Raw genomic sequence first — 16689 nt, 5'->3', positions numbered from 1 at the left:
CACCCCTTACAAAGTGATAACCCCCCTCCCCCAATCTACTGCCCCTCTGACATCGTATATAGCTGTAACATTTCCATTTAGGCTGTACTCCACATTTTGTGACTATATATATATCAAATTATAGTTGACATTCATTGTTATTCAGCTTCATCCTCCACACAGAAAATCCTTTATTAGCTTTTTAATGGCTGCAAGAGCTATAGTGATGTCCCCTATTTCATTCCTGATACTAGTATTTGTGTCTGTCTTCTCTTTCTCTCTATTTCTCCCTCCCTTCCTCTCTTCTTTCCTTCCTCCCTCTTTCTTTTTTTGTCTTTTTAAATCTTGCCTTTTTAAATCTTGCCTTAAATCTTTGTCTTTTTAAATTTTGTCTTTAAAGGTTTTATCAGATTTATTGGTTTCTCTACCACCCCCAACAGCAGGTTTTGTCTAATTGATTTTCTCTAATGTTTTACTATGTTCAGTTTCATTGATTTCTGCTCTTTATTGTTTCCTCTCTTCTGCCTCCTTTAGTTTTATTTTGCTCTTCATTTTCTAGTTTCTTGGTTTAGGATCCTATTATTGATTTGAGATATTTCATTTCCAATGTAAGCATTTAGTGCTATAAATTTCCCTCCCAGCTCTCTTTTAGCTGCATCTCACATATATTGATTTGTTGTCTTTTTGTTTTCATTCATTTCTAAGTATTTTTATTTCCTTTAAGACTTCCTCTTTGACCTATGGATGATTGATAAATGCATTGTTTAACTTCCACATGTTTAGAGTTTTTTCCTGTTGTCTCTCTGTTATTGATTTCTAGTTTGATTCCACTATGGTCAGAGAACACACTCTCTATGATTTTAATTCTTTTGAGTTAGTTGAGATATGTTTTAATGCCTAATACATAGTCTGTCTCGATAAATGTTTCAAAAGCACTTGGAAAAAAACGTGTATTCTGCTGTTGTTGAGGGGCATGTTCTATGTCAGTTAGATTCTTAGTCTGGTTGTGTTGTTCAGCTCTCTGTGCTTGCTGTTTTTGTGTCTAGTAGATCTTTCAGTTGCTGAGAGGGAGGAGATGAGATCCTCAACTATATTTGTTGATTTGTCTATATTTCTTTTCAGCTCTATCAGTTTTAGCTCCATGTAGTATTTTAAGACTGTATTGGTTTGTATGTACTCATTTAGGATCTGTATGTCTTCCTGGTAGATTTATCCCTTTATTATGTATTTTTTTCCTGCTGTGAAGTCTACATTATCAGATATTAAAATAGCTGCTCTAGATTTTTATTAATATTTGCATTGCATATCTTTTTTCTATCCTTTTATTTTCAATCTACCTATTTTGTACTTGAAGTATAAATTTCTTATATGTCATATTTAGTTTGATCCTGTTCTTTAATCCACTCAGCCAATATATGTCTTTTATTAGTGTAATCAGACCATTTACATTTAAAGTAATTATTGATATGTTATCATCGTGTTTCCCCCAAAATAAGACCTAGCCGGACCATCAGCTCTAATGCATCTTTTGGAGCAAAAATTAATATAAGACCCAGTCTAATATAATATAATATAATATAATATAATATAATATAATATAATATAATATAATGTAATACTAGGTCTTATATGATATAAGACTGGGTCTAATATAATATAATATAATATAATATAATATAATATAATATAATACTGGGTCTTATATTAATTTTTGCTCCAAAAGATGCATTAGAGCTGATTGTTCCGCTAAATCTTATTTTTGGGGAAATATGGTACTACTGTTACTTTATTATTTTCTATTTGTTTACATTGATCTCATTCCTCTATTTCTCTTTTCTTGTCTTCCTTCAGGTTACTTGAACTTTAAAACAAAATCCATTTTGATTTACTTGTAATGTTTTTGAGTGTATCTCTTTGTACGGTTTTTGTAATGGTTTCTCTGGGTATGATAGCATACATATATGACTTATAAAAGTTTATTGGTACCCACATTTTACCACTTCACGTAAAGTATAGATATCTTACTTCAATTTAGATTTCTTTACCTTACCTAGTTTTAAATATCTTGAGTATCAGATGGTGTTATCTTTATTTATATAATCAAATATAATTGATAAATCTCATGAGGAAAGGATAGTTTATTGTACGAGGTGTGATCAAATGTACGGTGCCTGCTGCTGCCGAGTGCCGAGTAGAAAGGCAGGATCTTCAATAAGGAAGCGGCGCATCAACCTTAGTAACAGTGGGTGACAAGTTTCAACTTGTTTGGTGCAGTCAGTCAGGTGTGTTTTAAAATGTGCCGTAAATCAAGGGTCACGAACAACGCATTAACATGAAATTTTGTTTCAAACGGAAAAACTGTACTAAAGAAACACACAAAATGTTAAAATTAGTTTATGGTGATGCTGCAGTGACCATGAAGATGGTTTACAAGTGGTTCAAGTGATTTCATAATGGTTGTAAATTGACTGAAGACGAGGAGAGATCAGGACGTCTTTTTTTTTTTTAATTTATTTTTTAAATTTATTGGGGTGACAATTGTTAGTAAAATTACATAGATTTCAGGTGTACAATTCTGTATTACATCATCTATAAATCCCATTGTGTGTTCACCACCCAGAGTCAGTTCTCCTTCCATCACCATATATTTGATCCCCCTTACCCTCTTCTCCCACCCCCCCACCCCCCTTACCCTCTGGTAACCACTAAACTATTGTCTGTGTCTATGAGTTTCTGTTTCTCATTTGTTTGTCTTGTTCTTTTGTTGTCTTTGGTTTATATACCACATATCAGCGAAATCATATGGTTCTCTGCTTTTTCTGTCTGACTTATTTCACTCAGCATTACACTCTCAAGATCCATCCATGTTGTCACAAATGTTCCTATATCATCTTTTCTTACCGCCAAATAGTATTCCATTGTGTATATATACCACAACTTCTTCATCCATTCATCTATCGAAGGACATTTTGGTTGTTTCCATGTCTTGGCCACCGTAAACAAAACTGCAGTGAACATTGGAGCACACGTGTCTTTATGTATAAATGTTTTCAGATTTTTTGGGTCGATACCCAGGAGAGGGATTGCTGGGTCATATGGCAATTCTATTCGTAATTTTTTGAGGAACCTCCACACAGCCTTCCATAATGGCTGCACCAGTCTGCATTCCCACCAACAGTGTATGAGGGTTCCTTTTTCTCCACAGCCTTTCCAACACTTGTTACTATCTGTCTTGTTGATGATAGCCATTCTGACTGGGGTGAGGTGATATCTCATTGTGGTTTTGATTTGCATTTCTCTGATGATTAGTGATGTTGAGCATTTTTTCATATGTCTATTTGCCATTTGTATGTCCTCTTTGGAGAAATGTCTCTTCAGGTCATTAGCCCATTTTTCAATTGGGTTGTTTGTTTTTTTGTTGTTGAGTTGCATGAGTTCCTTGTATATTCTGGATACTAGCCCCTTATCGGAGGCACTGTTTGCAAAAATCTTCTCCCATTCAGTTGGTGGCCTCTTTATTTTGTCAATGGTTTCTTTTGCTGTGCAGAAGATTTTAAGTTTCATATAGTCCCATTAGTTTTTTTAGCTTTTACTTCCATTGCCTTTGGAGTCAAGTTCATAAAATGCTCTTTGAACCCAAGGTCCTTAAGTTTAGTACCTATGTTTTCTTCTATGCAGTTTATTGTGTCAGGTCTTATGCTTAAGTCTTTGATCCATTTTGAATTAACTTTGGCACATGGTGACAAATAGCAGTCCAGTTTCATTCTTTTGCACGTGGCTATCCAATTCTCCCAGCACCATTTATTGAAGAGGCTGTCTTTGTTCCATTGTATGTTTTTAGCTTCTTTGTCAAAAATTATCTGTCCATATTTATGTGGTTTTATTTCTGGGTTCTCAATTCTATTCCATTGGTCTATGTGTCTGTTTTTCTGCCAATACCATGCTGTTTTGATTATTGTGGCCCTGTAGTACAAGCCAAAGTCAGGAAGTGTGATACCTCCATTGTTGTTCTTTTTCCTTAAGATTGCTTTGGCTATTCGGGGTCTTTTGTGGTTCCAAACAAATCTGATGATTTTTTGTTCTATTTCTTTAAAATATGCCATTGGGATTTTGATGGGGATTGCATTGAATCTGTATATTGCTTTGGGTAATATGGCCATTTTAACTATGTTGATTCTTCCAATCCATGAGCACGGAATGTCTTTCCATTTCTTTGTGTCTTCTTCAATTTCTTTCAAAAAAGTCTTATAGTTTTCAGCATATAGGTCTTTCACATCCTTGGTTAAGTTTATCCCTAGGTATTTTATTCTTTTTGCTACAATTGCAAAAGGAGTTGTGTTTTGTATTTTCTTTTTCTGAGATTTCATTGTTAGTATATAGAAATGCAATGGACTTTTGTACGTTTATTTTGTAGCCAGCAACTTTACTGTATTCGTTGATTGTTTCTAATAGCTTTTTGGTGGAGTCTTTAGGGTTTTCTATATATAGCATCATGTCATCTGCAAAGAGTGATAATTTAACTTCTTCATTCCCAATTTGGATGCCTTTTATTTCTTTCTTTTGCCTGATTGCTCTGGCAAGGACTTCCAACACTATGTTGAAAAGCAGAGGTGATAGGAGACAGCCCTGTCGTGTTCCTGAACGTAGAGCAAAGGGCTTCAGTTTTTCACCATTAATTATGAGATTAGCAGAGGGCTTGTCATATATGGCCTTTATTATGTTAAGGTATTTTCCTTCTATACCCATTTTATTAAGTGTTTTAATCATAAATGGATGTTGTATGTTGTCAAATGCTTTTTCTGCATCAATTGATATAATCATATGATTTTTGTCCTTTATTTTGTTTATGTGATGTATCACATTGATGGATTTGCGGATGTCGAACCATCCTTGTGCCCCGGGGATGAACCCCACTTGGTCGTGATGAATAATCTTTTTAATGCATTGTTGGATTCGATTTGCTAGAATTTTATTTAGGATTTTTGCATCGGTATTCATCAGAGATATTGGTCAGCAGTTTTCTTTTTTTGTGCTGTCCTTACCAGGTTTTGGTATCAGGGTAATGTTGGCCTCGTAAAATGAGTTAGGGAGTACTGTCTCTTCTTCAATTTTTTGGAAGAGTTTGAGCAGGATTTATATTAGATCCTCTTTGAAGGTTTGGTGGAAATCACTAATGAAGCCATCTGGTCCTGGACTTTTGCTTTTGGGAAGGTTTTGGATGACTGATTCAATTTCATTACTGGTGATCGGTCTGTTTAGATTTTCCATTTCTTCATGGTTCAGCCTTGCAAGGCTATATGTTTCTAAGAACTCGTCCATTTCTTCTAGGTTATTGAATTTGGTGGCATATAGTCCTTCATAGTATTCTTGGATGATCCTTTGTATTTCTGTGGTTTCCGTGATAACTTCCCCTCTTTTGTTTCTGATTTTGTTAATTAGTGTCTTGTCTCTTTTTATCTTAGTAAGTCTAGCCAAGGGTTTGTCAATTTTGTTAATCTTTTCAAAGAACCAGCTCTTTGTCACATTAATTTTTTCCATTGTCTTTTTGTTCTCTATTTCATTTAGTTCTGCTCTAATTTTTGTTATTTCCTTTCTTCTGCTGACCTTGGGTTTTACTTGTTCTTCTTTTTCTAGTTCTTTAAGGTGTAACATGAGGTTATTTATTTGGGAGTTTTCTTGTTTCTTGAGATAGGCCTGTAATGAGATAAACGTCCCTCTTAAAACTGCTTTCGCTGCATCCCAAAAATTTTGGTAGGATGTATTTTCATTGTCATTTGTTTCTATGTATCTTTTGATCTCTTCTCTAACTTCTTCTTTGACCCAGTAATTCTTTAAAAGTATGTTGTTTAATCTCCATGTATTTGTGTTTTTTCCTGCTTTCATTTTGCAGTTGATATCCAATTTCAAAGCCTTGTGATCAGAGAATATGCTTGGTATGATTTCAATCTTCTTAAATTTGTTGAGACTGATTTTATGTCCCAATATATGGTCTGTCCTTAATAATGTTCCATGTACACTAGAAAAGAATGTATAGTCTGATGTTTTAGGATGAAGTGCTCCATAAATGTCAATTATGTCCATTTCATCTAATGTGTCATTTAGGGCTGCTATTTCGTTATTTATTTTCTGTTTGGATGATCTATCCATAGCTGTCAATGATGTATTTAAGTCCCCTAGTATAATTGTATTTTGGTCAATTTCTCCCTTTAGTTCTGTTAGTAGTTGCTTGGTGTATTTCGGTGCTCCCTGATTGGGGGCATAAATATTGATGACTGTTATGTCTTCTTGTTGTACAGTCCCCTTCACCATTATGAAATGTCCATCTTTGTCTCTTGTTATCTTTTCCACCTTGAAGTCTGTTTCATCTGATATCATTATGGCTACACCTGATTTTCTCTGGGTACCATTTGCTTGGAGTGTCAATTTCCACCCTTTCACTTTGAGTCTATGCTTGTCCTTGTAGCTGAGATGTGTCTCTTGGAGACAGCATATGGTTGGGTTTAGTTTTTTGATCCAATCTGCTACTCTGTGCCTTTTTATTGGTGAGTTCAGTCCATTTACATTTAGGGTGATTATTGATATGTGAGGATTTCCTGTCATTCTATCCTTAGTTTTCTGGTAAGGTTGTGTCTCCATTGTTTCTTTGCCTTTTTGTTGTTGTCTATTATTTCTGTGTGGTGGTATTCTATGATGTTTCCCTCTGTTTCTTTTTTTATTTCAGTATATATTTCAATTCTGGATTTATTTTGAGTGGTTGCCCTTAAGTTTATGTAAAAGAAAGTTTGATATTTAGAGTATTCCATTTTCTTCAGCACGCTTACTTTCTCCATTCCCATATTCCGGTTCAGGCCTTTACTCTCCCCCTTTTTGAGTTTTGGTTGCCACAAATTGTCCCTGTTGATGGTGGTCGAATAGCCTCCTTTAGTATTTCTTGTAGTGCAGTTCGTGTATTAGAAAATTCCCTCAGCTTCTGTATGTCTGGAAAGGTCTTTATTCTTCCTTCATATCTAAAGGATATCTTTGCTGGATATATTATTCTTGGCTCATGATTTCTCTCTTTCAATAGTTTGAATATTTGGTTCCACTCCCTCCTGGCTTATAGAGTTTCTGCTGAAAAATCTGATGATAATCTAATGGGCTTTCCTTTGTAAGTTACCGTCTTCTTTTCCCTGGCTGCCTTGAGGATTCTTTCTTTGTTGTTGATTTTAGACAGCTTCAATACAATGTGCCTTGGAAAGGCCTGTTGGGATTGAGGTAACTAGGTGTTCTATTTGCTTCTTGGATTCGAGGGTCCAGTTCTGTCCACAAATTTGGGAAGTTCTCATCGACAATTTGTTTGAATATATTCTCTGTTCCCTTCTCTCTTTCTTCTCCTTCTGGTATGCCCATTATTCTTATATTGCTCTTTCTGATGGAGTCAGAAAGTTCTTGTAGAGTTCTTTCATTTCTTTTAAGTCTCAAGTCTCTTTCTTCTTCTCTCTGTGTCATTTCCAGGTTTCTATCTTCGATGTCACTGATTCTTTCCTCCATCTGGTCAACTCTACTACCTAAGCTGGTTATTTCATTCTTAATTTCTTCTATTGAGTTCTTAATCTCCAGAAATTCTATTTGGTTCTTTTTTAAGATTTCAATCTCTTTTGTAAAATGCTCATGCTGTTCTTTGATTGTGTTTCTGAGTTCATTTAACTGCCTATCTGTGTTTTCTTGTATCTCGTTGAGTTTTTTTAGAACTGCAATCTTGAATTCTCCGTCATTTAAGTCACATATTTCTGTATCTTTAAGTGCCTTCTCTGGAGATTTTTCACTTTCTTTCTGAGCTATCTTGTTGCCTTGGTTATTCATGGCGATTACTGGTTTACTATTTCTCTTCCTAGACATCCACAGGAGTGACTTCTGCAACAGGTTGATAGAAAGCGGTCTTTCTTTTGTTTTCCAGTACTTGTTGGTAGAATGTTTTATTATTTCTCCAACTGCAACTTATTTTTCTTCTCCCACACAGTAGTGCTATGTTTTCTCTGCACTATTCCAACTTCTCACACAATGGGGCGATTCCCTGGGAGATGGGCTTCTCCTCTGTTAATAGTTCGTCTAGGTCACTGGGCGCAGTGTCCCGGTGGGTATGCGGAGAGCTTTTGATGTTCCAAAGCTCTTCCAGCTCCTGATTCAGAGCCCGTATGATTGAGCAGTTCTGTTTACTCCTGCAGGGATCCGCCCAGATAGGTGGGGTCAGGGGTGGGGTGAGTTGTGAGAGGAGGCCCAGAGCAATGGCGGCGACCACCGCCACAGCCGGTCCCGCTTCCACAGCTCTCTCCTCCTTGCTGGAACTAGTTGGGCTGTGAATTTGTGTCTGCGTTCCACAGTTCTCAAAACAGCAAATTTTCTGTTGTTTTGATCTGACACTGCTACTGTTTCGCTTCTAGCACCGGGCAGGTGGGGGTGGGACGAGCTCTGGGGGCGGGGGGGCGGCTAGTCTCAGTGCCTAAGGCTCCGTTCTCTGCTCAGCAGTGAGGGCTTAAATCACCGTTTTCAGCCTTTTTCCCTCAGTCTTTTCTCCAAGGTCTCTGCCGTGAGCGTTGGGTTCAGCCGTGTTATATGCTGTCCCCTCAGCCCTGTGGAGCCCTGGCGGAGCCCTAGCAGCCCGAGTTCTTCCCTCTCCCGCAGCTGCGGTAGTTTCGGGAAGCAGCGAGCTCAGAGCACTGAGCTAGGTCTGTGTCCTGCGCCTGCGCGGCTCCGTCTCCGCGCACTTCTCCCTTTCCTCCTCCCTCCACTCGCGTGAATCTCCCACCTGTAGGTGATTTCGGTAGTGGGCCTCTTCGTCTTGCCTGTGTGCTGTGCAGGGAGTCCTTTGTGGAGTTTTTGTTGTTCGATTCTTTGTAAATTCCAGGGGAGCTTTACAGAGGCTCACCTCACACCGCCATTTTTCCAGAAGTCTGCCTAGTGATTTTGATCAAGCTGTCCTGCCAGTGCGGCCAGTGGCAGGAGGTCAGTGATCCTGCGTGGACTGTTCATCTCTCTTTCTCATAGATGTAGCTCTCAAGAAGATTTATCCTTTTAGATCCCTGGTTACAGAGGCAACCAAGACAGGACTCACCCTTTCGTTGTCTAGAAATGCAAGGAATAACACAGAGCACACTCCTGTCTCCATGCATGGAGACCACTGGTGTTACCTCTCTGTACATAAGTTAGGCAATTTGCAGGTTATTAACTGATCTTCACTCTATCTACTTCCTTACAGGAGATGCTAAGTCCCTTCTTGTTGAGAACAAGGACACATTTCATTCGTGAATACTGCATAAAGCTGTGGTACTTGTATCTTTATATTGTGAAGTACAGAACACATTTACAATTAGTGTGGGTTATGTAATTACATATGAAAACTCATCAAGATGTCTCGGTACAGGCTCATCATCCAGAATACACAGATTAAATGTCAGTATTTGACAAGTGTCCACTTGCTAGTAGAAGGGACCCAACAGAAGGTAGAAAACAATATAAAGGTTCAGATAGCAACGGTGGTAGGCAGAGTTTCTAAAACTGCCTACCAGAGATGTCCCACTCTAAACCCTGAAACCTGTGACTGATGAGTCATCACTTGCATGATTATGTTACGTTGACATTGAGACAGGGTCGTGGGGGCGAGGGGCAGGTACTTATCCAAGCTCTTAGAAACAGGGGCTTTTTCCAGCTGGTGGCATCAGGAGACTTGAAGCACGAGGGGAAGTCAGTGTGCTGCTCCTGGCTTAGAGATGGAGGGGCCCGTGGTAGGAATGCGGGTGCCGTAGGAGCTGAGAGGGGCCTTTCTGGCTGACAGCTGGCAAGGAAACAGGGACCTCAGGCCTACAACTGCAAGGAAATGAATTCTGCTAATGACCTGAATGACCTTGGAAGCAGCTTTCTCTGTGAAAGGGGCAGAGCTTGAACTCAGATAAATGGACCAAGCCCTCATCACAGCATTCAGCTGGTAACAGACCTGTGCTCAGAGGGTTGGAAACAAGCTGCATTATTTTTTTAAGGATTCAAGGAAATAGTTGCATCTAGTGAAGCACTTCTTTCCATCCCAAATTCCTTTAATCCCTCTCCCTGTGATACCAACAGAATCAACAAAAACCAGCCTGCTGAGAGGCCAGCAGTCCTCCCTCAGGAACTCAGTGTGCAGCAAGAGGAAGGATGGCCTTTCCACTCCCAGCACCTGGAACACTCCCAGGGACAGAGGCAAGCCAGAGAGGCTCTCTGTGTCAGGACGCCCAGGTGGGCCTCCCTGTGCCCAGTGTCTCTGCTCCTGAAAGAGCTGGCTATAAATACTTTGGGGGTAAACAAATCATTCGTAAGTGAGTTCGGATTGCTTCCTGTTCAGAGGGCTCTCTTGTACATTAGGTCTGCCTGCTTTCACGGGCTGGATTTCCTTAGGCCAGACTGACACGCACTGTGCCTGATGTGTGTAGTACGCTTGTGGCCTGTAACTACAGTGCTGGTGGTAATGTTGCCACTCCATGGTTTGACCTTGAACATCTAATACTTCATAGTTGGTTTATTTTCTTCCCTTCATTCACAGATGACACCATCCACTGTGCCCTCTCTGGTCCATATTGTCAGCCTTTTGGGGGCTAAATGTGAGGAAAATAGGACTTCTCCACTCAATTTTCATTACTATTTATAAAATCATTCTTAAAATAGTAAATTTCTAAAAGTATAATTCCTATAGTACTCTTCCCTATATTTAAAATAGTTGATAAATAATAAATCCCAGCTAAACACACACACACAGACACAGACACGCACACACAGACACGCACACATGCGCGATGCCCTAGGCAGCAGGGAGCACCCGAGTGACAGATTCACACCTCTTGTTACTCAGTCATAGCTTAATCAGACCTTGTGTTCTTCAGTGCTGGTTGGTGTGATGTCTTTTCCTCAGTGTCAATTATCCGGTCATATTTCCTGTCTGCTATGTGCATACTTTTTCAGGGGATTGTCATGTGATGATTAGGATATGATTTCTTAGGCATTTAACTAGATCATGCCCAAACACGCCTCCTACTAGATGCTGCTGATCCAACTAGCTAATATTCCTTTTCATTAAGAAATCCAAGTTTACATATAGGTATACATTATAACCCCAAATACTAATGTGAAAATTTGAACCTACAACTAAATAGGACCTAATAGGGATTTTGGTTTCCCACATAGAGCTGAACCACAAAACAAACTAGCAAAACCTAAAATATCGATTAAGGCTCCCCTGTGTCATTTGAGGGAGTCTAATGAGGACAACATTGAACAATCAGTGATTAGTGGTATTCTTATTTAACGTTTTTAAATGTGTTCTCTGGAGAACGAGAGAATGGGTATGTCCCATTCTTCCTTGGAGAGATCTCAGTGACCACAGGGTGGGACAGAAAAACAGTGACAGTGCTGTATTTACCTATACAGTGGTCTTTAATGTCAACTGCCAATGAATCTTGCCTGAGAACCCATGCTGACACACCAGTGTTCTCTGAAGTGTGGTGCATTTATTAGCCCTCAGCCACAACTGAATTCTGAGATACGTGTGAGCCTTGTGCATTCTGATACAAGCCCCATATATGAGGAAATCGTACAACTGCCATTTCCCTTCCCACAGAAATGAGCGTCCTGCTGACAGATGAGCATCTGAATGCCAAACCATTAGAAAGATTGATTCCAGAAGGAAGCCAAGTTTATGATCAAGAGTGAGTGTTTTATTTTCACCAGGACGGTTTTGTTGTGGTTTTGTTTGTTATGAGTTTAAAATGTTACAGTCTTATGTTCTTAGTTCTTCAGGTATGTCTTCAGCTAACTGGCTCAGGACCCATGGCTTGGTTGCCAAGAAACTCACCATCATGGATGCCTTGTCAGTGGCAGCCGTCCCTCACAGCCCCACTTATGTTCCCGTTCTGGACAAGCATGTTGTGTCCAAGGTCTTTGATGAGGTACAGCTTCTTTTCTATAAGTCTCTCTCTGCTTGACATACTGTGCATTTTCTGGTTAAATGAAATGTCGTCCACTTCAATGTGTTGTGTAGTTATAACCGCAATGTATTCAGCCATTGAAATAGAATTCTTTGTAATGGCAGTAAAAAGGAGAGAGAGCAGCTCTTGAGCATTTTTGCTTTTAGGCGGAAAAGGAACTGGCCTTTGTTGGGGTGGCAGGTCGTGGTTTGCTGCTGGTGGGGGCGGTGTGGAGCTGCAGGAATGTCTGAAACCTCTAGGTCTAGTCCCTAGTCCTGGGTTAACATCATCCAATACTCAAGGACAGGGCAAACTTGTTAGAGGCTATGTCCTTCCTTTACTCACCTTCTCTTCCCAAGTGCAGTGGCATCTTTACCATCATGAAATCTCCAAAGGAAAGAGAGAAAAAGACAAAGAGAAGGAGGGAGGGAGAGAAGGAAGGTGTGCCACAGCAAAAGAACCCTAAGAGAGTGATGAGTGACAGTCATTCACATGCTGGAAGAAGAGCTTCCAGTCAGAGGGCGTGGGAAGGTTAAATGAGGAGGAAGCCACGTAAGTGCTGGAGTGTCCCCTGCCGTGGGCAATGAGCAGGTCCTTGCACTTCGCAGGAGTGGTTGAGTGGTGCACTCAGATGGCACAGGGAGGAGGGAGGAACACAAGAGAAGTGAGAGGGTACAAGGACTGAATGCCGAAGCTTCAAATATGACATCAACAAATAACTTAAATAGGAATATAGCAGGCTTTAGAGTTCCTAACGGGAAATAATACCCTTATCTCATCCTGAAATATAGATAGAGGAAAGATAAAAGGCTTGGGATTTGCTTCAAAATAATCTGCATGATGAGGGAGTGAGGGTAGAGGAGGAGGAGGTAAAGCAAGATTGGCCATGAATTAGTTGATAATTGTTAAATTTGGATAATAAGAATTTTGAGTGGGAGGAAGCTCATTCTACTGCTCTGTCTGTTCTTTTTACATATGTGAAATTTTCCATAATAAAAAGTTGGTGAAAATCAAAGACAGGAAAAGTTTAAAAAAAAAAAAAAGGCTCATCTAATTTGTCTTACCATGGCTGAGGTCTGATGTACTTGGAAGCAGTGGGTGAACTGGTGACTCTTTTCTGTAGGTCACATTTAAGAAATGACACCCATGGTGTTTAACATGAGTCCTGGTCAATATGACCAGTGTCTCTTGCTCTTGGACGTTGTGTGTTGTCACTTAGGCTGGGTTCCTGATGACTTTGCCTCAAGGTGAGTGGTCCTGTCCCTTGCTGTCACCTTGTGACTGGCAGCTTCTATTTATACCTCCAGTGAACTCTAACCTGATTAGTCAGGTGTCAACATATCACTCAAATATAACTTCTTCCAGATGCTACAGAGAGAAACTGAGCATTGATTTATTTCTTCTAGGAAGTTTGGTGATAGCTGCTCATATTCTGTGGATTTATTTTATTAACATTCTTGAGTTTTACTTGGGATAAAGTATAGTTAGTGAACTTTCCCTGGAAATAGAATTTTCTTGTGCTTATCACATCTCCTTTTAAGTCTCTCAATAACCCAAGATGCATCAGAAAGTAAATTTCTCAAAAAATAAACATGATACTGTAAGAAAACCTAAGCATAAGATCAAAGGAAGAAACCGCAAAGGAACGATACATAGTTTGAATACATAAAAATGTTATTTTGCATAAAAACATAAAAATAAAATGAAGGCAGTATGAAAGTCAGCTGTAATTGAAAAAATAATTAAATGAAAGAAAAGAAAGAAATGAATATACCAAGTAGACAAAAAATGATTAGGCCATTAAAGATTTAGAAAAATTAAGGCAGATCTCAGAAAAATATTGGTAACATATACAACAAAGAGTTGAGGAAATAACAACTAATGTAAGATATTCTAGTTCAATGTGACAAGTGGAAAGTGCAGTGAAGATACAGAAGAGGCTCCTACGCCAGTGTCAGTTGTCACAAGGACCTCAGACCGGACTGGCAGTGGGAGTGCAGCTCTGGGGAGGTGACAGGGTGTGGAGGAGTGCCCTCGGCAGTGGGGGAGCAGATAGGGAAGTCTAAGGGTCAGAGAACATTTGTCATTCCAAATAAAGTTTAGTATGGCTGGAGGAAGGTGTTAAAACTGGAGAAGGAAGGGTCTTGATTGAGTTAAGGATTTTGAATGTTCTCCTGAGGGGAACTGAGGGGGTTTTAGCAGAGGAGAAAAAAATATCAAGTTTGGGCTTTGGCTGCAACCTGGAGAACAGTTGGAGAGGTTTGAGGCTGGGAAGATGAGCAACCATCAGGACGCAATGTCTAGGTGGCTCTGACCCAGGTGACAATTATAATGTCAAGTTCACAGGACTAAACCACATGGGACTGAAAGAGAAAAATATCAAGAGTGAAATTCAAGGAGGAAAAACTGGGAGGAAGGGTAGTGAGAGTCCTGGTCTTCAGGAGAACATTCTAGTCTTCTGATACTAGAAAGCAAAGCCAAGGAGAGAGGACCAACATTTTTCAAATGCATTTCACCCTGGGACTTGTACTTGGGGCCCTTTGTAGCCCTGTCAGTTCTCATCACATATCTGTGGCTTGGTGGCACACTGACCACCGTGCTTACTACTAACCTCTGTTACAGATAGTAAGAGCAAGAATCGTGATGATGATGGAAATATATGTAATAAATTCCAACTTCACCCTCAAAGCACACCTGGATCTTTAATTCCTTATGTTTTCTCTGACTTTAAGAGACCCTTGGCTATAAATGGGAAGAATAGGAAAACAATAGTCTAAAAACATATCCCACTTAGTGGGATGTATACATAGCTTTTGAGATTTGGACCTGACATTTTATGAAAAAGTAGACAGCAAGTAGAATGGAGCTGAAAAGGAAACCAGCTCTTAACCCACTTCACTGAGAATTTTAATTACTCTCACTTGTCCTATGTCTGTGCACAGCCACGTCTGTCTGGGTAGAAGTGGAAAGCCATGTTTAGCACTGTCCCTAGCTCTTTGTTTCATTCATGACTTATCTGTGGGCTCTTTCTTCTTCTGGAATACAAGGTTGTTTTGGTTTTCAGTGTTTCCTGGACCAGCACCAAATCTGTCACCTTGCAAATGAAGTATTGAGCAGAGAGGTTGCCCTAGCAACTCTTCATTACAAGATGCTGGCACTTTTAGTTTCCAGTGCTTCACACAATTTTACGTGAGCTCTTTCAGAATGATTCATTCATTGCCAAGTCATATAGAGAATAAAACTGTTTTAGTTATTTGATGAATCTGGAATTCAAAGCTCTTTATTGCCAATTGTTTTGAAACAAACAAATAATTTGGGAGCATGAGACTGTGTCATTGGAAAGTCTAAATCATCATCATCGTGTCTTTAACATCATCCTGCCCAAGCTTCCTGCTTTGCCTTCATCTGGGTTCAGCAGACAGCTGTGTACCTGGGCTGTCACCCAGCTCTGTCAGTTACTCTTGACGGCCATGACAAGTCTCTAACCTAGTATGGGAGGAGTCTTCAGACTAGGTTCTGAGCAAAGCATCGGACCATCCAAGTATTTCATGTAAAACTTAGAGCAACCTAGTGAGGCAGCCATTGATCACATCGTTCAGCTGAGGAAGACTGTGAGGTGCAGAGCGGTCGGGGAGCCATTGAAAGTACCACGTTTGGTTGCTTTCAAACATAGAAGCATTAAACAAAACTTTCCTATTGATGGAAAAGCTTATTTTAATTAAAAAAGACAGTTGTTGCACCATACGAGGTTTGATCAAAAACTATGGTGAATGTTTAAATTAAAAAATCATTACAGTAAAAGACACATTGCCATTAATTCCCCTCAAAATACTCCCCCTCGCTTCAAACACACTTATCCCATCATTCTTGCCACTTTCTGAAGCAGTTCTAGGAGGCCTGTTTCATGAGTGTCTTTAGTTGCCCTGTCGTGGCTGCCTCGATGTCCTGCCTTGATGTGGGCTTATGGCCCACAGGGCTAAGGGGACAGCATATAACATGGCTGAACCCAACGCTCACGGCAGAGACCTTGGAGCAAAGACTGAGGGAAGAAGGCTGAAAACGGTGGTTTAAGCCCTCACTGTCACAGAGAATGGAAGCTTTAGGCACTGAGACGAGCCGCCCCCTCCCTACCCTTCCAGTGCTCACCCCACCCCCACCTGCCCGGTGCTAGAAGCGGAACAGTAGCAGTGTCAGATCAAAAGAACAAAATATTTGCAGTTCTGAGAACTGTGGTCCGCAGACACAGATTTGCAGCCGAACTAGTTCCGGCAAAGGGGAGGGAGCCGTGGAAGCAGGACTGGCTGTGGTGGTGGTCGCCACCATTGCTCTAGGCCACCTCTCACAACTCACCCCACCCCTGGCCCCACCTATCTGGGCGGATCCCTACAGGAGTCAACAGATCTGCTGAAACACACGGGCTCTGAATCTGGTGCAGGAAGAGCTTTGGAACTTCAAAAGCTCTCTGCATACCCACCGGGACACTGCGCCCTGTGACCCAGGCGAACTATTAACACGTTGTGTACGGATCACGAGAATCTTCACGAGGGATTTATACCCTGCCATACACAACGTGTTAATAGAGGAGTAGCCCGTCTCCCAAGGAATGCCCCCATTGTGTGAGACGCTGGAATAGTGCAGAGAAAACATAACACTACAGTGTGAGAGAGACAAGAGGGCTGCAGTCGGAGAGAAAATAAAGCATTCTACCAACACCTACTGGAAAACAAAAGAAAGACCTCTT

At 40.2% G+C, this 16689-nt stretch overlaps 1 protein-coding gene across 6 annotated transcripts in view; it reads left to right on the top strand.

Annotated features, from left to right (window-relative positions):
* Positions 1–16689, top strand: part of VWA3B (von Willebrand factor A domain containing 3B) — a 165387-nt gene that overhangs the window by 92927 nt on the left and 55771 nt on the right. For 5 of the 6 annotated variants that reach the window (XM_074332571.2, XM_074332569.2, XM_074332566.2 and 2 more), the window contains 3 exons: positions 10075–10227; positions 11603–11690; positions 11774–11930. In XM_074332571.2, coding sequence (XP_074188672.2) covers positions 10075–10227; positions 11603–11690; positions 11774–11930 — 398 coding nt within the window. The remainder of the gene's footprint in view (positions 1–10074; positions 10228–11602; positions 11691–11773; positions 11931–16689) is intronic. The other variant, XM_074332568.2, reaches the window with a different exon arrangement.

The sequence above is a fragment of the Rhinolophus sinicus genome, chromosome 2, assembly GCF_057876585.1.
Source record: "Rhinolophus sinicus isolate RSI-liver-muscle chromosome 2, RSI-T2T, whole genome shotgun sequence".
Taxonomy (NCBI): Eukaryota; Metazoa; Chordata; class Mammalia; order Chiroptera; family Rhinolophidae; genus Rhinolophus; species Rhinolophus sinicus.
This window is presented reverse-complemented; position numbering and strand designations above follow the sequence as displayed.